This window comes from Exophiala spinifera (assembly GCF_000836115.1).
Source record: "Exophiala spinifera strain CBS 89968 unplaced genomic scaffold supercont1.7, whole genome shotgun sequence".
Lineage (NCBI taxonomy): Eukaryota > Fungi > Ascomycota > Eurotiomycetes > Chaetothyriales > Herpotrichiellaceae > Exophiala > Exophiala spinifera.
Genome location: NW_015622519.1, coordinates 1360403 through 1383688, shown reverse-complemented (window position 1 = coordinate 1383688; position 23286 = coordinate 1360403). Strand labels below are relative to the sequence as shown.

Sequence of the window (23286 nt, the reverse complement as noted above, 5' to 3'; positions counted from 1 at the left end):
ACACATTACGGGTCTTGCCGCTTAGTATCGGGGTGTTTTGGGGGAAGGGGGGTTGTGCCGAATTGGTGACTGAGCTGGTCCCGGGTCTCCCTCCACGAAAGTCATGGCAACATTCACGTATGAAGTGTTCACCGAGGCCACCAGGCGTAATGGTGATCCGCGTGCGTAGTAAGACAGTCGTTAGATGGGAAACTGACGGATATTCGACGGGTGATAAAGATCAGGAACCCTCTCTGCGTCCCAGGTTTCTGACATTCGGGACGCCTCAACCTTCTCCCTCTCCGGGGGGGGAAGAGGAGGGGCTCGCTAACTAGGCTTGTTTCGTTTCCGGGACCCGGATCCGAAACCACTGTCCCACTATCCAGTGTCCTGGTGTAGACACTCCTGACCGTCCGATCCGGTGCGAATGGCGGGGTCACTTTCGTCCGAGTGGGATGTGGGAATAGGTACTCTCTGCACTGTAGAGTCACCCGTCCGTCTATCATGCATGGCCTTCTTCCAGTGCCAACCCGAAAAGCGGGACGCCGGTGGATCGAGCAACACCCCCCGGAATACTCGTGGCTAACTCAATGAGGCTTTGAGTTCAGTTTGTTGCCGAGGCTCCAGGAGCCGCAGAAGCACATTAATAACTTGCAGTAGGAAATCAGTTCGTTTGTGACAGGGTTACTCCGTGGAAAACACACGCCAGCTAGAAGACATTGAAGTTTCCTTTATTGCAGTTGCTGATTATCCTCTCTTGCGAAATTGTGTTTGGGCACTTCAACACCACGATAGAGAGAGAGAGCAGATTTCGTGTTTAGACAGCTTCAAGAAGAAGAAGAAGAAGAAGAAGAAGAAGAAGAAGAAGAAGAAGAAGAAGAAGAAGAAGAAGAAGAAGAAGAAGAAGAAGAAGCGGAAGCGCTGAGAGATAACGGTTCTTATCGTCGGACAATACGCCATATTCAACCACAGGGCGCAGAACAACGACAATGCCGGAAGAACACCCTATACCCCGAAAACTATGGGAACACCCCAACCCACAGAGCACAGAAATGTACAGATTCATCAAGGCACTCGAAGCGCGGCAGGGTCGAGCGTTCCGCGACTACCACGAGGTGTACGACTGGTCATGCACGAAGCGTTCCGACTTTTGGAAATTCGTGCTTGAATATTTCCCTGTCGTCTATTCGGGCACAGTCCCCGACCAGGCTGTCGACGAGTCCGCGCGCATGGACTCGATCCCGAAATGGTTCCCGGGCGTGAAGATGAACTTTGCCCAGAACATTTTGTTCTCCGGGACGCGCGACGGGAAGCCCGTCGTCGACGCGGCCAAAGCAGACGACAAGATCGCGTGCACGCAGGTGCGCGAGGGGAGCTTCCTCGAACCAATCCGCCATGTCACCTGGAGAGAGCTGCGCCAGAGGGTGGGTTCGTTGTCGCAGGCCATGAAGGCCCGAGGGGTACGAAAGGGAGATCGGATTGCCGTCGTTTCAAGCACGAGTATCGACACCCTGACGGTCTTCCTGGCCGCCACAACGCTAGGCGCCATGTTCAGCTCCAGCAGCACGGACATGGGCGTCAAGGGCATCCTCGACAGGCTCTTACAGATCAAGCCTAGGTATCTGTTTATGGACGATGCGGCACTGTACAATGGCAAGAAAGTCGATTTGCGGCCCAAGATGAAAGACATCGTGGCTGGCATGGGCGGCGTGCCTGAATTCCAGGGTATCGTGGCCCAAGCAAGGTACGAACACTCTCCGGTCGACATTTCTTCTGTTCCGCGAGCCCAGACTTGGGCGGACTTCCTGTCTGCGGCCAAGTCGTCTGCGCTTGAGTTCGAAGAGATGAAATTTGCCGATCCCTTTCTCGTCGTCTACTCGTCGGGAACGACAGGACAGCCAAAGTGCATTGTCCACGCCATCGGCGGCGTTGTCCTCAACGGGCGCAGGGAGGCACAACTCCATCGCCAAATTGGACCAGACTCGATACAATTACAATACACCACTACAGGTTGGATCATGTATATGTCCAGTGTACTGGCGCTACTAACGGGTTGTCGGATGATCATGTACGATGGAAGCCCATTTGTGCCCGGGCTCACCGACTTTCTCAAGCTGGTAGGACAGGAGAAGGTGACACATCTGGGCATAAGCCCAAGATATTTACAAACCCTTCAGAGTGGCGGCATCATCCCCAAGAAGGTGACCGACCTGAGTAATTTGCAGGTGGTAACCAGCACAGGCATGGTGCTTTCGGAGCAACTCTTTGAGTGGTTCTACGACGAGGGATTTCCACCTTCAGCCCAGTTGGACAACATCTCCGGGGGGACGGACTTGGCCGGCTGCTTTGGGTGTGGCAATCCTCTCCTACCGCTGTATTCGGGTGGTTGCCAATCCCGTTCCCTCGGAGTCCCTGTGATGGTGTGTGAACAGACTGTCGAGAGTGGGAAGCCTGTCCCTGTCGAAGACGGCGTACCGGGAGAACTGGTGGCGTGGGCGGCTTTCCCTACCATGCCCATCACGTTCATGGGAGACAACGGACCCAAACGATACTTTGACAGCTATTTTGCGCGGTTTGACAACGTCTGGACCCATGGCGATTTCATCATGATCCATCCCGTGACGAAACAGGTCATGTTCTTGGGTCGTTCAGACGGCGTGTTGAACCCAAGCGGTGTCCGTTTCGGGTCGGCTGAGATATACAACATCATCGAAGCGAAGTTTGCGGACAAGATCAGTGACAGCATCTGTGTCGGACAGAGGCGACCGCAAGATACCGATGAACGAGTTGTTCTGTTCTTGTTGATGAAGCCTGGACATGAGTTCACTCCCAAGTTAATCAGAGAGGTCAAGGAGGCTATTCGGAAAGAGACCAGTCCTCGACACGTTCCCAAGTTTGTGTTTGAAACCAAGGAGATTCCAGTGAGTCCTTGGGTATTCCCAACTTAACTACGGTCGGATGCTAACGGATGTGTGACAGACAACGGTCAACCTGAAGAAAGTGGAATTGCCCATTAAGCAGATAGTATCCGGCAAGGTCATCAAACCATCCGGAACACTTGCGAACCCACAGTGTTTGGAGTATTATTACCAGTTTGCAAAGGATGAGAATCTTGTTGATCTGGCCGAGACAAAGGCGAAACTGTAGGATTGTGGTACACTGCGTACCTGGATAGATGGCTTGATACACAGGCATTGCCAACCATCCAGGCCGTGGGGGGAATGCTCCCAATCACCCGACCACAGGGTGTTTCCAGGCCTGGTATGAGATGTAGGACTGATAGACAGATACAGCCAAGGACAGAAACCCAAGCAGCACTGCAAATAGCACCCCAATCAACGTTGCAAGCATTACGTATCGGGCACCGCTTTTCCGTTCCAGCCATTTCTCAAAGAGGCCATCTGGAGAAGGGTTCTCGACCTCTTCGTACAGCTCTGCCATTCGAGATCCGAAGTAGCGGTATGGCACTTCTTCTTCGCCTGGGACACGTAGTGAGCTGTACTCGAACTGGAGACACTCCGGATCAAAACTCTCTTTCGATATCAAAGAGCGCAAAATCGCCCGGGATTTGGCATCCGAGTGTCGGAAGAGCACTTTTTGGATCGAATCCAGGATTTCGAGGGCAATCTGCCGTGGTACTGCGCATCTATCAGGTGAGTTAGCGCTCGCTCTGGAGGCGCGCCATCGGCCTCATGCTTACACCTTCAGCTGCTCCGTCATGGTAGCATTCCGATCTTGGCCCCGTGTACATCGCAGGTTCTCTTTCAGAAAAGCAGCGTGGTGAAAGATCTGCACGGTCCGCCGCTTCCGGTCAACCAGTAGATGATTCCGCAAGTCGTCGGTGGCTTCGAATCTCAACTTCGCCGTCTTCATGACCTGAACTGCTGTCAGATTCGTCTTGATGAGCGTCTCATCGGTTTCGACCTGGTCGCTGCTGGTCGGGCCTCCGGGCAACGGCGAAGGAAAGCAGCTCTGCATGAAATCGCAGAAAGTGGTCTCCGCTGGCCACCCGTGGAACGTGGCTCCGTATTCCACATATCCCAGCGACCTGTTCTGGAGCTGGCAATTCACCATGGTCATAATCCGAACGGCAAGGTCGATCGCTCGATCACGATCTTCTGTCGCCACCCCAGACTTGCACACGGCATGATCGGCCAGGTGTGTCTCGACCAATTCTGCCCGCGTCAGGTCCGGGTGGCAGCGAATCGTCTGCATAAGCGTGTGCAAGTCGTAGTGGGAGGTGAGTGCCCCGGGAGGGAGGTTTGTGTCATATTTGCTCACCAGCCGCTTGTAGAAGTTCAGATACGGACCAAGTTTCTGTGTCTGCTGGAAAGAACAGTCATGCCACTGGCTCTGACAAGGAGCAGCGCAGCTACTATGGCTTATGTTGCAGGCTGGAGATGACCACAAACATCGAAACAAACTATCCAGATGGTCCTTGGAACAATATGCCAAAGGCATTGTTGGGACGGCCATCTTCTGGTTCCCGAGATCTGAAATCTGACCGAGAACCTTCATCGTCAAAGAAGTGCCAGCAAATCTGAGGGCAAAGCTTGCTATACATACAGTACATATCTGCGCTCCCCTCGCACTACGCTGCAGGAAGGCTAGACGCTGGGTGATGCGAAGTGCGCCCGACCTACATGAACCCAGACAATTGGTCCGTCTGATGTTGTGGCTTCAGACGAAACACCAGGCGGTGTTCGACTCAGCCACTGGGACCCCTGCAAGTGGTCGACTCGACGAAATCACCTCGCTGCGTCCTAATGAGGTGGCTAGGAGAGTGAGGCTATGTTCGTTGCAGGTAGGATACAGATCAACAATCATCCGTTCTGTCAAGTCAGCATCCCCCCGATCAATTGTGCATAGCGAGAAAACACTCTTCTGGGTCAGTGCTTCAATTTGCCTTCGCAGATCTCCAGTCCCGAGTCGTCTACTACTAGATGTTCCTTCAGTCGTCCTGATGTTGAACACCAACGTTATGACAAAGCATCTGCCTACTGAGGGGTCGAAAGCTGCAGCAGAAGCCATCGACGCGGCGTTGACCTCCACTGCCGAATGCTCAAACAGTGACGGAGCCGCGCAGTCTCCCGTCTGCCAGACTCCTCGCTACGAGCATAAACAAAGCCTGATCAAAGTGCCAGATTCAGGTTACGGATCTACCATCGACTCACCAGAACTGAGCCAAGAGAACGGAAGCACATCATTTCTCAAGGACAAAGCGAAAAATATCAAGAAAAGCTTGTTTCCAAGGGAAAAGAAGGTATTGAAACAATACAGCAGGACTCTTACGACAATTGAGCAAGCCCGTTTCGCTGATCTACGGGTCTTGTTTGGTTATGCGCTATCAGAACTGTTGCTCAGGCAGAAGAGGAGTTCGGCTGCAGTCGAGATGAGAATTGCCGTCATGGGTGAGACGGAAACATCTGCACGACCGTTCATTCTTGTTGCTTGCCAAAAGCCAATCCTCAAGCTTGTCAAACAATTCTTTGCGCAAAAAGACATCAAAGACGAACTTAGTCCGTCGAATAAGATATGGCCCAGATTTGAGGTACTTATCCGAGAACAGTTGGAATTGTTTTCCGGGCATGGTCCGATCACTGCATGGACGCAATGCGACAGCGCCCTAAACCCCGATCCATACTCCAAAAAGTCCATCCTCATCATGATGGAGGAAGGCTCAAGATTTGCAACCCTCGGAGGAACGTTGCAGGCCAAGGGACCCGACGGTCAGATCCGTCAGTACGGACTGACTGTGGGCCACTTCGAAACTGCTCTTCATGATTCTCCGGAAGAAAGTTCTGTTGAACAGACGGGCTCCGATTCGGTTGACGTGCAGAGCGAGAGTTCCCTGGAATCTCAGGACCAGCGCCAAAATGTGGTTGACGACACACTCGAACCAGGTTGCTTACGCGATCCATTCGCGCCTGACGATGATGACGACGATGACTACGAGATCGACGGTTGGCAGACGTCGCCTGACGCTCCTCGAGTAGAGGCACAAGAGCATCAAGAGCCTACTTCATTTGGCGAGTATGTTGGCGCGGTGTTCATGCACACTTTCACAGACTCCATGCGTTTGAAACCTGACAACAGAGACTGGGCTCTGATTGAACTTTCAAGCCAGTACTGGGCGGGTGCGTTCGCGTATTCGGATTTGCCGCCGCCTCCCCCGCCTATCAGTGTGGCCAAAGAAGATAGCATCGCCGCAGGACAACTCAAAGATGTCACCGTGGCTCGAGCAGGAGCATGTGGTATCCGCGGCAAATTGTCGAAACAGGAGAGCACTATCATGTTCGGGTCCCAAGGTGCGTTTGCTGACCTGTACACGCTATCAGGACTGGCAGCTCCAGGTAAGGAAGACATCAACGAAGGAACAGGAAGAACACAGTCTGACCGTATCATAGGCTTGAAGGCGGGCGACAGCGGTGCCTGGGTTTACGACAGCCAGACTTGTGAGGTTTACGGCCATGTGATCGGTCAAGGCCTCTTTGGCGACGTTCTGGTGATGCCCATGCACGCGATCGTTAGGGACATTCAAGAGTCGCTGGGTGCCAGTGGAGTGTGGCTGCAACCCCTTCCATTCGAGCAAGTCGTTGGTGCAGATAGCTACAACGTCTTGTTCCCGACCCCATACTTGGTCGGTGGCACCAGTACTCAGGCCACCAACATCAATCATCACTTCGACCTTGCCACACAAGCTTCCTTGATCAGAATGTATGGCCACGAGCTGGACTGGTCTCTATTCACACCAAGTCAGATGGGCTCCTCGCACAATATAACGCCAACGGCGCCTGTCATGACTAGCAAACGACAAGTCAACGACTCGGCGTACTGCTCACCAGAGGTGACTCCGAGCAACTCAATGAACTCGACACCTCAACGCACTCCGACCGCATCTCTGAAGCGTCACCATCCGGTTGAATCAGAGCCGGCAAGCAAGCGACTTCGCCGGTGATGTCGAGAACGTCCCAGAAGTGGCAAACGACTTCTTGCCTTTCCTAGGACGTCGGGGGCCAAAGCACAGATACGGGTATTGGACGTCACGGTAGCCCTCTGTGCCGTGGGTTAAGAGAGAGAACGTAGGGAAATGGGATTCTTCGTGCCGTTGTGGACATGTCATGAAATGCGTGCTGCCCAAGTGAGTGCGAGTGGAAGACATTCAGAGGAGGATCGACATTGGAGGGGGGGGGGGGGAAATCGGCGTGGCCGCCTCCCAGATGAATAGCACAACATGAGCCACGCTTCACATTGTCATTCACGGAATATATGGTATCCAAACCCTCACCCGCCGATACAGTGGAAACCTCGAGTATAGAATGAAACAGCCAAGTATAGCAAGCATGCATACCTAGTTTCGTATATGTAGGGAAAATCGCCCTCTTCGAGTCTTCAGTAAGCGCGGTGTAACAGCCTCCGACCAGGGAGTTCAGGAGTACTGAGGTCTCACGTAGATACTGCTCCTGCGATACATGGCCAAAACCACAAGGCGACACACAAAACAACAAAAGGAAGAACAGACCCGGCATCGACTGGACACCGATCGCATCTACTCGTCGTCTACGCGCCCACGGCCAGAGATCAGACAATATGCACTTGAGGCTTTGCAAATTCGCCCGTCAAACTCGCGACGCGTCTCCACTTTTGACGCGTCTCGACTTCGCCTCCTCCATCCACCTCGTCCACCTTCTGCTTCTCGCTCTCTGATCGACCTGGGTCAATTTACCAGTCCTGCGTCTCTTCAAGTGATTCCCGGACAATCTGCACTTCACTGCCAACGCGGGCCGCCCGCCAACGACCCAATCGCTGCCTTGCAACCGGAGCGTGACATTCACATCTCGCCCATTGCCTGCAGTAGTCCATCGCGCTACCATCCCATCGGCCTCTCCACGCCGCCTGTCGACCTCCTTGTCAGCGTGTCCAGTCCAGGATCTCGTGTCTGCACCAGCTTCGCGTCCAGAAATACGTCCTGCTCCAACTCGTACGTCCTACAGGGTCTGAGCTCCCTCCATATACCCACCTCTCCATCACCCGTCCCCTTTCTTTTCCTACAGTACGTCCACCTCGAACTTCCTCGACATCTTCTCTGCAGTACTCGTCCTTCTTCTCGTCATCCTCTCGTCATCCTCTCGTGTGTCTCGTCCGAAAACTTACAGACCAGCATTGACAAGGACCGTCTGCAGAAGAAAGAAGAAACACCCCCTCCTATCTTGGAAAATGGCAACGCTCGCTGCCATCAGCACACCAGCTCGTCAACCCTTCGGTGTCTTGAGCGACTCCAAGGTCCGAAGCCTGCAGAGCCTCAAGAATAGACAGAATGGTCAGTTTCCTGGTGGTGTAGGCACAACCACAACAAGCCGCCATACTGACACACTGTGCGTAGCCATCACACCCAGTTCGGCGCCCTCGCTCAAACGTCGCGCTGCATCTCCCGAGATGGGCTCAGACAGCGAAAATATCGACCCCAACATCCTCGACTCCTTGAACAAACGCAAACGCTCCATGTTCGACGACGACGTGTCCGCGTCCAAAGCCAACCGATACTCGTTGACGGTCACCTCGACCACACCCAGCACATCCACATCCACGTCCACAAAACGACGCCTCGAGACCCCCAATCCACGACTCGACACATATGTCAGCAAACCCTCGAGCACCGCTCCTTCATCTGCCCCTGCCAAGGCAGCAGCAGGGCGGTCTCCCACACGCCACCGCTCGAGCTTCTTGAAACCCAGTAGCAGACGCCTGAACCTCCCGTCCTTCTCTCGCGGCACACCGGCCCCCGCCCTCAGCTTGTCCGCAGCACTGAGCGGCACGAAGAAATCATCCACCTCCCGTCACAAGGTCCTGCAGCACTCTCGAAGATCGTCGCGGGGCCAGACGATCCAGTCCAGCAAGCCGCAGTCATGGTTCTTCGACATCTACGAAGAGACAGAAGAGACGCAAGACTACCGCATGAACGAGTGGACAATGACACAGAGCGCGACCGGCCTGGACATCAGTGACGACGAAGGCCGGGCATCTTCCAAGAAGACTGAGAAATTGGACAAGGGAAAGGAGAACGTCGATCCCGGCGAGCTGCCGTCTGCACCTGTTACGCGGTCCATGGCGGCTGCTGCTGCTGCTGCTGCCGCGGCCGCTGCGAGCGAGGAGAAAGACATCATGGCCACCGACGACAACGACGAGCCACGCACCCCACTAGCTGATCTCAATCCCGCCAACTTCTACGCCGACGGTCTCGACGCGACAAGTGTGGTTCTTGTTCACGACGATGAGGACGCAGAGGCCGAGACGGATATCGAAGAGGACGAAGCCGCAGACGCTGCACAGGTCGCCCCTGCGGCGTCTCGTGACTTTACCTTCCAGGCCTCAACCATGACCGCCAAGGTGCTCGAGGAGCTCGGCACACCGTCTCTCAACGAGATCTTGAGCGCCCCAACACCATCATATGGCACCGAAGGCGCTGGAAAAGTGCCCTTCGTCGGAGCAGGTCTCGACCTTGACGCCGCCACCGACAAGGTCGACGCCTCGATCGAGATCTGGGAGAGTGAGAGCGCCAAGGATGAGAATGAAAAGGCCGACGTCGACGTTGACCCCCACATCCACGTCTACCGCCCTGGTACTCCTGGTTCCATTGGTGTTGGTGATGAGAATGTCTTTGCTTTACAAGAGCTGTAGACTGTTGTGCGGGGTTCCCTGATCCCGTCCATATTGCGACCATCTGTCGGCATGACGGTGTATCACCGAGTCCAATACTCACCCTCTTACTTCGCACTTCCCACATCTCTGACATTCCCTCCAGAGAGCCCTTTTCCTTCCAGGGTTTGATGAATCTGTAACGGCCTTTTCGTCTCTGTTTCCCTATTGGCGTTCGACGTGGCTGCATTTACAAGGTGCAGGTTGACAACTGGGTTTCATCCTCGGGCGTTGGGACTACGAGGAGTCCATCTACGGTTTCAGTTTCTCGATCTTATTGCAAGTTTCTGTGCCGGTATACGGGTAACAGTTGGTTGGCTGGTGCTATTGGCGGGGATCCTGTAACGACGTTTTGTGATTCTACGCATTTTTTGCTTGATAGGTCCCAAATTTGCAATTTCCAGTTGTTGACCCGATCTTCGCGTCCTCCTCCTCCTCCTCCTCCTCCTCCTCCTCATCATCATCATCATCTTGTTCTTCTTCTTCCTCTCTCTTTTCTAGTGTGCGCCCCGTCTCGACTCGGTGGTTCGATCGTAAAGAAGAATACTAGGGCCCAAAGAAATCCAGGTCCCATTCTTGCTGCAGGTCTGAACCCACACTGAGTCCATTCCCAGTCCACGTCCAAGCGTCTGGCGTCACATTTGGCATTTCCGCCTGTGTAGGATGATAGTCAACCATATCATTTCCCCATCCCCATGCCAGTCTCGGGAAAGCCACCACATTGTCCAGTGACATGATCATGTGGTCATATTCTGCTGCGTCAGCTGGGCGAGCTGATTCGGTAGGCATGGGCATGGGCACGGGCATGGGCATGGGCATGGGCGTCGAAGAAACATCAGCACCCTCCGACGTAGAACCCACAGGGACACCGTTGAAGCCGATCGTACTCGTACTCGTCTTCGTCCTCGGACAGTCTACAAGACACCGTGGTCCCCTTTTGCCCGGCGCGATCTTGATCTCTCCGAAGCACGGGATGGTGACTTTGCAACTCACCCCAGTATCGAACCCGTACGGGCACGGGCCGCCGCTTCGGTCTGGTCTCGCAGCGCGCATGAGCATCTGTAATACCGGGACGGCTTGTTTAGAGACGGCGTTGCTGTCACGAGCGTCTTGAGATGCCTGTTGAAGAATCTTGGTGGTGTTGCGAACCACGTCCCAGGCTGCGTCATCTTCGCGGGTCGGTTTGGAGCCCTCTCCCTGGTATTGCGTGATAAGATGTAACGTCAACAGTACTGACATGATGAATGCTTGAAAGTCAAACGTGGTGCAGAGGTATGGGTCCAGTGCGAGATCGACACGGAGGACTTTGTACGTCGCAAGCCCTTGCAGGGATGACCCAACTGTCGTGTCGTACGAGTACTGATAAAGCCCCCGGCCTGTCGATTTGAGCATGAAGGGGAGATGCAACAGGGCCCGAATGAAGTGCTTGAGCGTGTGAGCTTCGAACCGCTCGAGGTTGGCTTCGCGACTGTAGACGCTTAGAGCCTCTGAACTGAAGTCCCACCAGCGAGGGTCCATTCGGTCCATTCTCTTAACATGTCCTTCCAACTCTTGATCGATTTTGAGAGTTGTCAGCCATGTGTCTTCCGACAAAGACTGATGATTCCTATCGATCACTTGGCTGACTATTGAAGCCATGAAGGAATAGAACTTATGCCCATGCTGCTCGTCGGCAGTCGATGCTTGTGGGTTCTGGGTCCACAGATACGAGCTGGGAATGCCATAGGGGAGTCCCAGAATCATACTCAGATACCGGTCCCTGAAACAGATGCTTTGCCATAAGTGGGCGTGACGATATTCGGCGCCCTGGGGAGTTAGATCAGTGGACCTAATCAAGCTTAATCCACGATGCAGACCTTCGCTAACGGCATATTCGAGAGCTCTTCGACAAATATGCCAGGACTTGCGCAATTTCCCAATGTTGCAGTAATATCCCGAGAGGAGGAGTAGGCATTCGAGGCCCTCGAGTGTCCTTGCCGCTTCATCGTTTTGCAGCACAAACCGTTCTATAGCAGGCAGAACTTGTGAACTCAGGTTGACAATAGCTGCCGGATCGTCGAATGTGGGCTTTTGGAAGATGTCTGGAGAAAGCCGTTCTGCGCTGATCAGTGTCCAGAGTGTCACTTTTATTGTTTCAGTAGGATCAGGGAGAGAGAGCTTGCGAGAAAGTTCGGTTCTGATATCCGTAGGAACATGGCTTTCAAACAGCTCAGGGAATCTATGAGGAGCGCGACGCCACCAATCCTGACTTAGATCGATGAGAGTGTTAAGGTCGGGTTCTACGGGGAGGAGATTCAGAAGTGAATATCTTGTAGGATCGAATGTTGAATTTGTTTGACTCGATGGCAAGGTCTCAGACCGGATTGAAGTCTCTTGTTGTTGATGTACCCGAGTGATGATACTGTTGTTGAAGAGGCTGAGGACTGCACTGTCTTCAGCGCTTCTAGCAGTCGACAACTCTGTCTGTTCTCCTATCAAAGGACCTGTCATGCCACATCAGGTAGGTCCAAAGCAGGCCGCGTTGCTTTAGTGATGACTTACCGGGAGTGCGGTCTTTAGGGGAACCTGCCCTCTGGTTGCTTTCATCACTGGAATGCTCGGAGGGCACTACTGAATTCTGCCCTTTGAGGGAGCTTTCAATAAAGGCCTCAATCCGGGCAACTCTTTCCCGTAGGCTGTATGCTGAAGGATCCCTGTGACTACCAGGGCTCTTTCCCGCTCTAGTAGGAGCTAGAACAGCTTGAGCTGGGACCTTGCCTTGCTCGACACATGTAGCCCCCCGAGCATAACATTCTTCGCACTTCTTGTTATCTCCAGTGAAGATGCATTTGACCTTTCGGCGTCGACCTAGCAAAGAGATCGCGTTAGTCTCGAGAAAGCCATGTCTCACCGGGACGGCTTCACATTCGTAGCAACTCTTGGTACCTCGCCTCAGCTTCGGAAACGAATTCATGTCTCACGACCGTAATGCCGCGTCCGAAAAGTGGTCCGATTGCCTTCCCTAGAGGGCGGTGGACGTGCACTTCGGCACTTCAGCACTTCAGCACTTCTTGATGCTGTGCTGTTGCACCGGAGCAATCCAGCACCGAGAAATCGTCCTGCGACGGTGATAAACGAAAAAAAGAGAACTGAATTCAACGGCTGAGAATCTCGTAAGCGGCGTTCCTCGGAATCCGAATATTCGTCCGGCGGGCCTGGCGCATAATTACTCACCATCTTGCTTTTAGGTAATCAGTGATTCTAGGAGTGACTATGCTGCTGCACTCGACGTAAAGACTGCAGAATTGTTGTCCGCTTCATAGAAATGCACAATTGACTGGATCTTACATACTTCAAAACTCACCATATCTCCCCCAGAAGACTATACGTGTGGCTGCGTCAACAGAACCACATATTCGACGTCTACCACTTAGGTCAATGTCAAGAGCCATGGAGATAGGTGCAGCTCAAATGCGTTCAGTGAGTATTTGGTGTTCCAATAATGGAAGCATCATGCTTGTGATCTGGGTAGATTTGTAGGTTTATGAATCCGACATTCCTCGTTCAAAGACACATTTGAGAAGCCGCAGGGACGACAAGCTGCAGCGATGAAGGCTTGCACTCTCGGGTGTTTATGCCTCGCCGTATAATTTCAAATGTACGGCGAGCCATATAACGCTAGATGCAAACCGGGGTGTCGCCAACAATCACACATACACCTCAAGTCTACATCAGGCAAAGCCAGATGCAGTGTCCATTTATCTTGCCTATGGTATCACTATGATAATCCTAGGCTCTTGCTTAAACGCTACCTTCATTCAATCTCGAGAAGTCTGTTAGCAGTATCGATCACCGTCTCCCTCAGTGATCGATAAATCTTGTCCCCGAATACGCTCCTAGTGTCCGAATCGTCGATTCGGTATGGGTGTTCCGTATCTTCCTCCTTGCTGGCCACCATCGCCGCACCGGGGACTGAGGATAGACGCTCTCTGAGTTGCGGATATTCCTCTCTCAGTATCTCCAACACCGTTCCTGCAAACAATGGCTCCGGATTGGCCAACAATATCCTGCGATTCTTGTCACTCGCCTCAGTCAAGGCTCGGACATGCAGTATCGCGAGATCTCGGACGTCGATGTAGGCACTGAACAGAGGCTTACCATCGGTGCCGGGCCTCAAGAAGTTGTCGTAAAATACATCCGAGCTCAAGTTTGTTCTGCCCTTCCCGAATGCCTTCTCATCAAGTCGCTGTAAGGGTGGGCCTATGATAAAGGGGCTTTCAATGGGTCATTATCTCGGTCAACGATGCCGTGAGCGGCCATACTGACGATAAAATGACAGAGACGGTAAAGTCAGGTGTCTTATCCTCCACAAACTTCCACAAAGCCTTCTCAGCCAATGTTTTCGCGTACATATAACTCACGCCCCCGTGCTGTGCCTTGCGAGCTACGTCGGGATCGACCTGTTGATGCACACACGGAACATCAGCTGCGGGCCCAGAACATAGGGTGTGTTACTGCTAATACCTCATTCCAATCGTTGGCGGTCAAGGCTTTACCAGAAAACGGCTTTGTGACATCGGTGACCGACACAACACTGCCAGTGAAGCAAAAATGTGTGAGTGCCTTGGAATAGGTGAGAGCGGCATTGAGAAGCTCCAGGTTCCTAAAGACAACTGTGAGTATTGTCACGGAAAAGCTCAGAGAGTGACTCCTCACCCCTGGACCGCAGGCCGCAAGAAGTCCTCGTCGAAATCCTTGCCACTTCCATCCGGTACAGGGGATGCAGTATGAATAATGTAATCAAAACGTGTTTCCTTGAGGATCTGGTCGTATGCGCCGGCAGCTGAAAGATCTGGCACAACGACAAGCTTGACTTTGGATTTGAAACTGGGATGGGCTACGAAAACATCCTCCGCTTTGGACTGAGTGCGAACGGTTCCGGTGACTTCATAGCCATTCTACTTATGGTCAGTGAAACCTTCATAAATGCCTGAGACCTCTTCAAGCTTACTTCGACGAGTTGGCTCAAGATATGTGTGGCTAGGAAGCCATTCGCCCCAGTGAGGAAAACTTTCGGCATGGTTGTTTTACTCTGCAAAGATCAGTCAACGATGGAGAGTGAAGAACAGCCGAATGTGATTGACTTTCGAACCTATGCCGACCCTTTTTATGTCCTCAAGGCAAAGTCATTGCTGCCAAATCTCTGCCCTTCGAAGACCCTGGCGATCAATATGTCCCGGAGCAAATATCGGCATCGGAGTACCCTCAACGTCAGCTTTCAGGGGCCGTGGTCGGACCAAAACTCGGCAAGATCACCATCAGCGGTGCGGGTATTACCAACCTCCAGGCTTCTTGCGCCTTTCCTCTGGGACCTCCTTAAAGACATTACAAATATGTCTCCGACAGTCATCGCACCTCGAGTGCTGTCTACCCAGAGTCTGAACCTCTTGCTTATCGCTCAGGACTGCCATCGGCAGCCTTGTCTTGCCTGCTCCAACTCCGCGGACAACATCAGGATTGTGCTGAGCAATGTCACAATCCACTCTTACCGTGCGTTGCAGCTGCAACGGCATCATGAGATATCCAGTTTGTCCATAAATATTGCTATTCTCGTTTGTTTCTTCCACGCTGCCTCAGAAAATCTGCCGCATACTCCCTCCGGTTGTCCGTCACGATGTATTCATCAAGCCTCTTATACCCAATCACCCTCGCCCTCGCGGTCTTCGCAACACTGAGCGCAAGTGCAGCGTTGAAACCCTTCGACGATTGGGCTCATCAGCGCGTCGCCCTCGCGAACGTAAGCATCCACTTCCGCTACGCGGGCAGCGGACCTCCGATCCTGCTCGCCCACGGCAACCCCCAGTTCAGCTTGACATGGCGCACCATCGGACCCCTGCTGGCGCAGAACTACACGGTGATTGCCCTCGACAACCGCGGCGCAGGCGACTCCTCCATACCCGCCGACGGCAACTACAGCGTGATGGCCTCGGCCATTGACGCCAAATCGGTCCTCGACTTTCTCAACATCACATCCGCCTACGTGGTAGGACACGACTTTGGATCCGGCATCGCGACCGCACTAGCCACAATGTATCCAACCCTGGTGCGTCGATTGGTTGTGACGGAGTTCGCGATACCGGGGTTCGGTTTCGAAGAGGCCCGCAACCCAGGCCCGTACTGGGATCTCTACGCCAACTGGCAGCTCGCGTTCTTTTCGATCCCAGACGCCGCCACGTTCTTCATCTCCGGGAGGGAGAAGCAGATGCTAGAGTGGTTCTTCTTCCACGGCAGCTACTCCGGCCCGACGAGTTTCCCAGAAGACATTGTGAATCGATACACGAGCTCGATTTCCAAGCCCGGATTTCTGAGGGCGATGGTGGGCCCCTACGACATACGGGCCATCGCTGCAGCCGCCAGTTTCTTCCAGGGGACACTTGGCCGACAAGCACTGTCCGTGCCGACGCTGGCCATGGGCGGAGAAGCGAGCCTGGGCCCGGCAGGTAAGTCCTTGTGGGCGAATATCACGACAGACTTGGAAGTGGATGTTGTTCCGAAAGCAGGTCATTGGATCGGTAAGTCGAGATGACTGTTTTCTAGTTTTCGGTGACTTTTTTTTCTGTCTCTTTCTTCTCCTCTTCCTGCTGTTGTCAATCCCCACGAGCTAGAACGCATTCCTTGTCGACGTCCATTGTGCTCACAATGTACTATTTATAGCGGATGAGAACCCAGCATGGGTCGCGGCACGAGTGCAGAGCTTCTTCGAGCAGGACGAGAACCCGCCGCTGCCCACGATCGACCTCTCTTATCTTGACGACAAAGTGACGCTGACAGTCGGCTATTTCGGGACATTGGGCAATGCTGCAAGGGCAGGCGGAGGGTGATAGAGGAAAAAGAAGCCCTCTAAAGCCATGCTAATATCACTGCAGTCTACTTAGACATGTCGTCTGTTTTCAGGATAGTGAGGTGATATTGTTAGAATAATAATAAACTCTTTTGAAGAAGGTTTCCTTCCGGCCACTGAGTATGACGAAGACACAGAATAAAAGTCCCCCCTGACGCCTCCTGTGAAATAAAACCATCGCAAAACTACACCCTCATACCCGTTACGGTATGCTCTCGGAGTCGTCGCCTGTCGCCATCACCGTCAGAGCTGCGGTCCGCTAAGTCTCATCATCTTTCACCAACGCAGATCCCAAAACGTCCGGGTCACTCTCGATTAGAAGAAAACGTCTCTTGTGGTATATAGAGTATATTCTAAGCGCCTTCGCACAGCGTCTGTCTGGTCCACTCAAGAGCCCGGCTGTGGCGGAGGAGGAAACACCTTTCTCAACATGCTCTCCTTCTTGCGTCGGTTGCCCACGGCGGAGCTTGATTTCGGCGGGGGCGCAAACTCCGTCTGCACATTCAACCCGATTTCCTGCCTGCGCGCGTGTTCGTGGCTCGTGCGGCGCTGCGGCGCGTCGGTCTCCCCCATGGGCGCAAGGGGAGGAGGATACAAGCGCGTCTGAACCTGGGAGTGCGCGTGGCTCTGCAGAGGCGGGTGAGTAGAGACGGTCGGCGTGCGTGTCTGGATGTGCGAGAGCGCGAATGATTCCCCGACCGGTTGTTGGGCGAGGAGCAGAGGCACACCTGTCGCGGGGGTCAGCGGGGCGGTGCCGCCGTACGCGTCGTCGACGGTGCGCAAGTATTCTTGCGCGCGGGCATCCGAGGTGTTGGACAGATGGTGTTGGTGTGACCTGCCTTGGTTGCTCTGTTGTTGACGAACCAGGTACGTTTGGTAGGCCTGGTGCGATTGCGAGTTGAAGTCGAGTGGGAATGTCGTCATCTCTGCACTGTCACGCTCGTCGTCGTCGGACAGAGACGAGGAGCTATCACCTTTGCCCTTGACGTTTATTGTACCGTCGAGAGACTTGTTTGAAGCAGCAGCCGTCGCCGCCTCGGAAGCGCGCTTGCGCATTCGACGTCGCATGTATTTCCGAAAGCACCAGAAGCATGCAAAACTGAAACCGATGCCGCCAAGTACGCTGGCGACGATGGCGCCTGTGAGACCGGCGCGTCCGAAGGAGGAGATCTTGGTTGCCTTTGCCGCAACGGGCACGGTGTTGGGACAAAGGGTCTTGGTTTGAACGTACAGTCCTTGCGGGAGGGCAGAGGCCAGTTGGAATGTTGGTGGGTGTGAGTCGTAGTTTGCCATGAAGTAAACGTTGGACAAAAATGCAGAACCCAGAAGGCTGGGGCTGGTGGCTGTGCTGTTGCCGGAAGAGGTGGACAGAGGGGCGGCAGAGATAGGTGAGTTATTGGATATATTGCGGAGCCATTCAGAGTTGTAAGTGAGATTTAATCCACCTTCAAGCGTGATGGTCAAAGTGCCGTCGAAATCAGATGGAAGACGAAGAACGTCGAGTGCATCATTCGAAGGACTGGCTCCAGTAATGTCAGCCAGCTTCTTGGTGACGCCGGCTGGAAGACTGAGTGGGTATTGTGATGTCGTGATGTAGGCATCGAATCCGTCCAGAAGTTCTGTCTTGCTCCCATTTCCAGTATCGAGCATCATCTGCGTGACAAGCACTTTAAAAGGACTGTGGTCCGCATCAGGGTTCGGCTCGACGATGGTGAAGTTATATACGTTTCCCCCAAAACGTCCAGAGTCGCATCCCCCGAGTGTTAACGAGCCGTTCATGGCTCCATTGGACTGAGCGTATGCAGCACCCGTGTAGAGGCCGAATGAGCGAGAAGAGATTAGCTTGAGGTCATAGAGATGGCGGAGAAGAGTGCTCGAAGGGCCAAGGCCGACCAGACCGGCGGGACCGAACCATGGTGTCGTTTTCGCGGAGTAATTCGAGAGCACTGTGATGGGAAAGTTCGAGATTTTGGTGATGTTTGGAGGTGACGGATCGAAATAGTGAGTGAAGAGATTGAAGGTGTCGAAAGCAGTCTCGACGACGGTGGCGGGTATTGATCCCAGCTGGTCGAGTCGCTGATAAGATGCTGCGGACGAGTACCTTGAAGTCTTTCTAAGTATGCATGACACGAAAAGAATTGGGACGTACCTACGCATCTGAGAGGTCTGGCGAATAAAAGCCGTGGCTTTGATTGTTGCAGTTCTGGAATTGACTGTTCGTACAATAGTCCAAACTTCCTACTGTCGTCTCATTGTGTGATAATGACGGCCACTGAGATAGGTTTTGTGAGATCGGGCTACCGATTCCTGTGAAAAGCCCATATTGGAACGTAATTCCGCCATCGACTGCTCGATTATGAAAGTCGACATAAATGGGCTCGATGCTGCAGTTGTTCGCAGCCACGACTGACATCAATAAAACCACTCCGAGAAGAGTGGTCATGGTGCATTGGGAACTGAAAATTGCCGATGTGTAATGGAGGTCGATATGGCTTTGGGGTTACAAAGCGCGATATGAACAAGTAAAGAGAAAAGAAAATGACAGCAACGACAGCAACGACAACAGAACACATAGAGAGCTTAGACAAGGGAGCAAGGAAAAGATATGGTCATTCAGTCTGGGCCTGAGTTCCATCATCCGCCCGCGACAGGCACACAGAGAGAGAGTATCCTGCACCAAAGCGAGGCAAATCCTGAAACGGCTGGGTAGCGGCAGACGCCGTGCGGAGACGGGGGTAATCTATCCTCTATCCAAGAATGTTGAGCAAGGTCCGTTCTCGTCATTCTCTCAGGTCTTTCCAAGGTCAACCAAGCATATGCTATGGGGTCAGATGGTCGAGATTTTGGTGGCCGCTTGGGTGAGGCCTTGTAGAGGTTCATCCTAATCCAAATTTAGAAGCCAACGTTCAAGCTGGCGCTTGTCGAGACCCAATCGCCAGTGAGCTTGGCGCTGACCAGGTATCGGGCCAGAACATGGGCCAATCATGGTAGGCGACTGGTACTTTGCATAACCATGGCCTCGACTGTAATTGGCCATGGAGTTTGCTCGAAATAGCTGTTGGTACAGGTATCCAAGGCGCCCTTGTCCTGCACAAAGCCGTTGTCTGCCGCTGATCCAAAATTGGATAGATGCTTGCACGGCTACTTTGTCCCAGATACCACTCCAATTAAACATCAGTGCGGAGTATGTGATATTGATGACGACGAAGGTAACTGTGGACTTGCAGCGAGGTATGCCACTACGGAGATTCATCCTTTGGGTTTCTTCCGGACCATTCCAGCAGAGAGAAGCATCGCCGAGGACGCAGAATTCGAATCCACGGTTTTGGGATCTGTAAGGTTCTCGTCAGTCTTGTCGGCTTTTCGTTTCTTTCGCACCGATGTCAGCATGTTGATCGGAGTTGCGTTTGCTGTTTCGGGTTCGTCGGGTTGAACCAAGACGCGTTCCCCTCGAATACGCAGCCCAAATGTGGAAGTGCCGGTCAGCTCGAGGGCCTTTCCGATCCAGGACATAGTACTCTCGGCGGCTTTCTCCTCACCGGCGAAGTCTATTTGTAGAAGGTGATCCATCAAAGTCTGATATTGACTAGGGTTGAGGACAAGCTGGCCTTGTGTTGCACTCGACTGCTTTGAATGAGCCTGAAGAATGTGTTCTTCTACCTTGTTTCTGGTATGTGAAGTGCTGTGATTGTTGGAGGCACCAATTGCAGATTTGAACAGGGAAGGCAGTTCTTGAGGAACAGGACCGGGTGAAGACGAAGGTGGCGAGACCAGTTTGTTGATTTCATTACCCACATCGGCCGAGGGAATCTCACCAATTTTCTCTTCGCCATGGTCTTGAGCTTGCGAATTACCGGGGGTCGGCAACGGTACATTATTTTCGGATGTCGTTGCAGACCCTTCTTTGTTGAGCGGGTCTAAGGTGGCCAGGGCGGCATGAATCGTCTGGCCTGGTGAGAAGACGAGCCATAGAAAACCAACCAATCTTCCAGCAGAGCATTCCTGGCGATAAGACATCATCTCCCAGAAGTGGTCGAGAGTTTTAATACTTCGCCAGTTTCCTTGATTGTCGACAAACTCGCCGTCTAGATCGTCTAGAAATCGGGATTTGGGGTCGTCTGGGAAGCGAGGTACCAAGTGCCGCGGGGGTCGCGAGGCATCTGCTACGAGCAACTCAACTGGGTAAGAGTTGATCCATTTGGGAGAAGATGTCGAGTCTCGACGGCTTGATGGCGGGAAGAAAGCTTTGGTCTCTCCTCTGTCGCATCCTGGCACGACCAGATGAGCAGATGATTTGAAAGGGGGATCCGAACTATCGCTGTGAAGGCGTAGCACGGGATCCAATACTCTACACCACCACTTGATAAGCTGCCGGTCATCCAATACGTGTTTCCCAGGATTTTCAATGCTGCCTGGGAAAAGATATTGATTCTGTGATCGGGCAAAGAGCGAGAGCACAACCCTAGATCGATTGAGTCTCGGTTCCAGTAGATAATCCACAAACGCCGAGATGATTGTTGATACCACAGATGGGAATCCTTTCGAGGCTTTCAGTCGTGAAGAGAAGCCGGATGAATCGGCCTTGGACACAAAGAGTGTGGTGAGGTTGTCCCTGGTGAAAATGAGAATTTCAATTGCGAATACCAGAACTTCCTTGACATCATCGTGCCCAGGCGAGGAAATGGCGAGAAAGTGTGACTCGCCGGTGGTATGCTCTTCGGTGTCGCCCGGCAGAGGTGAGAAAAGTGCATTGGTTGAAGTTGGCTCGGAGGACAGATAATAGGCTTTGATGTCTAGATCCTGTGGGAGGGCGGATGAAAGCCTCGATACCAGAGCTGTGGACTCCATAGCAGCATGGTAGCTATGGTGTAGACGCCGCCTACGATGAGCACCCAAGAAAGCTGGGACTCAGCAACCACAGAAGCCCGAGAGATGGGAGCAGAGAGAAGACACAGGGGACGCGCTCATGAAGAACTTGTCCAGAAATGGATTAGTGCAGACTACCTGGGACCAATGACATGGTGCTCCGCTCCAGCCTGGCCGTCCCAACGACTGAGAACGAAGGGACACGATTGCGTGAATGAGACAGATGAAGACGGCGGGTGCATGAAAGGTATGAGCCAGTCCAGCGACGTGAGGCACCAGCTACGTGATCGATGGATAACAAGTTGTCGAAGACACTGACTTGAACGTGTTCTGAGGGACAAGACGAATGTGGTTAAGCGTGTTCGGCAGACCTTCCCCAGCTCTTCCGTCGCATTTTGATAAAGACTCGATTTTCTTCCAGCCATCAATATCAAAGCAACAAGACCAGGCCCCATTGCATAATCCAGGAGTTTTCACTCACATCTACTACCTGTCTCTGATTTGCACGATCTCCTCAAGACAGCCCAGCCTTAGTCAATGTGCTGAGGACAAGTCACTCGATGAACTTTGGAAGGTCTTGACTTGGGGGCAAGCTGCGAACTGCAAACTCATTCGTTGCTGAGTATTCCTCCTTCGTGTGACCAAATCCATCATGCTGTAGCTGACCACCAGACCGTTTTGTTTCCTACTTGTCTTGCTAATGTGTCATCTATATGCTCAGTTCCGACAAAGATCCACTTCCCAAATCGCCTCCGCGCGTAGACGATGTTTCAACCAAACCAGAGGACGCAGAGGACGGTGAAATCAGTGACCACGCTATCTCTCCGTCAAAATCCCCAAGCTCTACACCAGATGACAACAGCGCAGCCAATCCTCCGCTGCCCACTGGTGAAGTCCCTCCGCCACTGCCCGATGAGCCACCGCCTGGTGCGCCTGAGGACGACGGGTGGGAACCTGTCTGGGACGATTCAGCGCAAGCCTTTTATTTCTTCAACCGATTTACCAATGTCACACAATGGGAAAACCCAAGAGTGCCCGAGGCTCGGGCGACAGGACCCCCAGGAGTGGGAAACTATGACAGAATGGCAGGGGCAACAGATCCCCCGCCGGCAGGCTCTGTTGGTGGATACAACCCGGCCATACACGGTGACTATGATCCAAATGCCGACTATGCGAAAGTCCATGAAGCACCGTCAGCTACAACAATCCCCGGCTCTGGTGCGCCTGGTACAGACCCAGCCGATGCATATGCCGCCACTGGGTACTTTAATCGGTTTACGGGGAAGTGGCAGAACGCGGACCTCAACCCTGACAAGCACAGTGACGAGCAAAAGAGTCGGAGACAGATGAATGCATTCTTTGATGTGGACGCGGCTGCGAACAGTCATGACGGGAGAAGTCTTCGAGCTGAGCGAGCCAGCAAGAAGCTCACCAAGGCCGAGCTCAAGGCGTTCAAGGAGAAACGGCGGGAAAAGAAAGAAGAGAAGAGACGAGCCTGGCTGAGAGACTGAGCGAGGCGTAAATCGACTTGTTTGGAACGGAGTGCTGGGCCTTGGGCGTTGAGGATTATCGCAACACCGCGATTTGGCCTGTACATAACTCGTGTAGCGATTGGACATGGCTTGCATAATACAATGACTTGACCATATTACGCTTGTTCATTCTCATTCATACTCTTACTACGTGAAGAACGATCGCTGGTATACACTGCTCGCCTCTGTCCACGTCCCGCAGCATCAGCGGAGCCGTCCGGAGTGGTCGGTTCCAGTCTGTCCTGAACCTTGAGGACAGAGTTCTACACATCACCTCAATTTTCCTGACCACACAAATACACCGCCTCGTTGTCCAACTTGACAGTGTCCCTC

General features: G+C 53.1%; 10 protein-coding genes across 10 annotated transcripts; 5 read left to right on the top strand and 5 right to left on the bottom strand.

Moving 5' to 3' along the window:
* Window positions 1-968: 968 nt before the first annotated feature.
* Window positions 969-3126, top strand: PV08_09487 (acetoacetate-CoA ligase; the record flags this gene model as incomplete). Its single annotated transcript, XM_016383804.1, has 2 exons — window positions 969-2900; window positions 2959-3126. The coding sequence occupies 2 exons, from the start codon at window positions 969-971 to the stop codon at window positions 3124-3126; spliced, it is 2100 nt and encodes a 699-aa protein (XP_016232427.1).
* An 84-nt stretch (window positions 3127-3210) lies between these two features.
* On the bottom strand, window positions 3211-4497 carry PV08_09486 (uncharacterized protein; the record flags this gene model as incomplete). Its single annotated transcript, XM_016383803.1, has 2 exons — window positions 3211-3625; window positions 3680-4497. 2 exons carry the CDS (start codon window positions 4495-4497, stop codon window positions 3211-3213), a joined length of 1233 nt encoding a protein of 410 aa, XP_016232426.1.
* A 463-nt stretch (window positions 4498-4960) lies between these two features.
* Window positions 4961-6937, top strand: PV08_09485 (uncharacterized protein; the record flags this gene model as incomplete). The annotated part of the gene is made up of 2 exons (XM_016383802.1): window positions 4961-6332; window positions 6387-6937. 2 exons carry the CDS (start codon window positions 4961-4963, stop codon window positions 6935-6937), a joined length of 1923 nt encoding a protein of 640 aa, XP_016232425.1.
* A 1259-nt stretch (window positions 6938-8196) lies between these two features.
* Window positions 8197-9657, top strand: PV08_09484 (uncharacterized protein; the record flags this gene model as incomplete). Its single annotated transcript, XM_016383801.1, has 2 exons — window positions 8197-8299; window positions 8363-9657. The coding sequence occupies 2 exons, from the start codon at window positions 8197-8199 to the stop codon at window positions 9655-9657; spliced, it is 1398 nt and encodes a 465-aa protein (XP_016232424.1).
* A 564-nt stretch (window positions 9658-10221) lies between these two features.
* Window positions 10222-12628, bottom strand: PV08_09483 (uncharacterized protein; the record flags this gene model as incomplete). The annotated part of the gene is made up of 2 exons (XM_016383800.1): window positions 10222-12146; window positions 12217-12628. The coding sequence occupies 2 exons, from the start codon at window positions 12626-12628 to the stop codon at window positions 10222-10224; spliced, it is 2337 nt and encodes a 778-aa protein (XP_016232423.1).
* Window positions 12629-13468: 840 nt separating this feature from the next.
* On the bottom strand, window positions 13469-14734 carry PV08_09482 (uncharacterized protein; the record flags this gene model as incomplete). The annotated part of the gene is made up of 5 exons (XM_016383799.1): window positions 13469-13928; window positions 13981-14114; window positions 14179-14317; window positions 14371-14612; window positions 14666-14734. 5 exons carry the CDS (start codon window positions 14732-14734, stop codon window positions 13469-13471), a joined length of 1044 nt encoding a protein of 347 aa, XP_016232422.1.
* A 594-nt stretch (window positions 14735-15328) lies between these two features.
* PV08_09481 (uncharacterized protein) lies at window positions 15329-16535 on the top strand (the record flags this gene model as incomplete). Its single annotated transcript, XM_016383798.1, has 2 exons — window positions 15329-16226; window positions 16369-16535. 2 exons carry the CDS (start codon window positions 15329-15331, stop codon window positions 16533-16535), a joined length of 1065 nt encoding a protein of 354 aa, XP_016232421.1.
* Window positions 16536-16942: 407 nt separating this feature from the next.
* On the bottom strand, window positions 16943-18998 carry PV08_09480 (uncharacterized protein; the record flags this gene model as incomplete). The annotated part of the gene is made up of 2 exons (XM_016383797.1): window positions 16943-18656; window positions 18709-18998. The coding sequence occupies 2 exons, from the start codon at window positions 18996-18998 to the stop codon at window positions 16943-16945; spliced, it is 2004 nt and encodes a 667-aa protein (XP_016232420.1).
* Window positions 18999-19804: 806 nt separating this feature from the next.
* PV08_09479 (uncharacterized protein) lies at window positions 19805-21403 on the bottom strand (the record flags this gene model as incomplete). Its single annotated transcript, XM_016383796.1, has 1 exon — window positions 19805-21403. One exon carries the CDS (start codon window positions 21401-21403, stop codon window positions 19805-19807), a length of 1599 nt encoding a protein of 532 aa, XP_016232419.1.
* Window positions 21404-22134: 731 nt separating this feature from the next.
* Window positions 22135-22932, top strand: PV08_09478 (uncharacterized protein; the record flags this gene model as incomplete). The annotated part of the gene is made up of 1 exon (XM_016383795.1): window positions 22135-22932. One exon carries the CDS (start codon window positions 22135-22137, stop codon window positions 22930-22932), a length of 798 nt encoding a protein of 265 aa, XP_016232418.1.
* Between the last annotated feature and the right edge of the window lie 354 nt (window positions 22933-23286).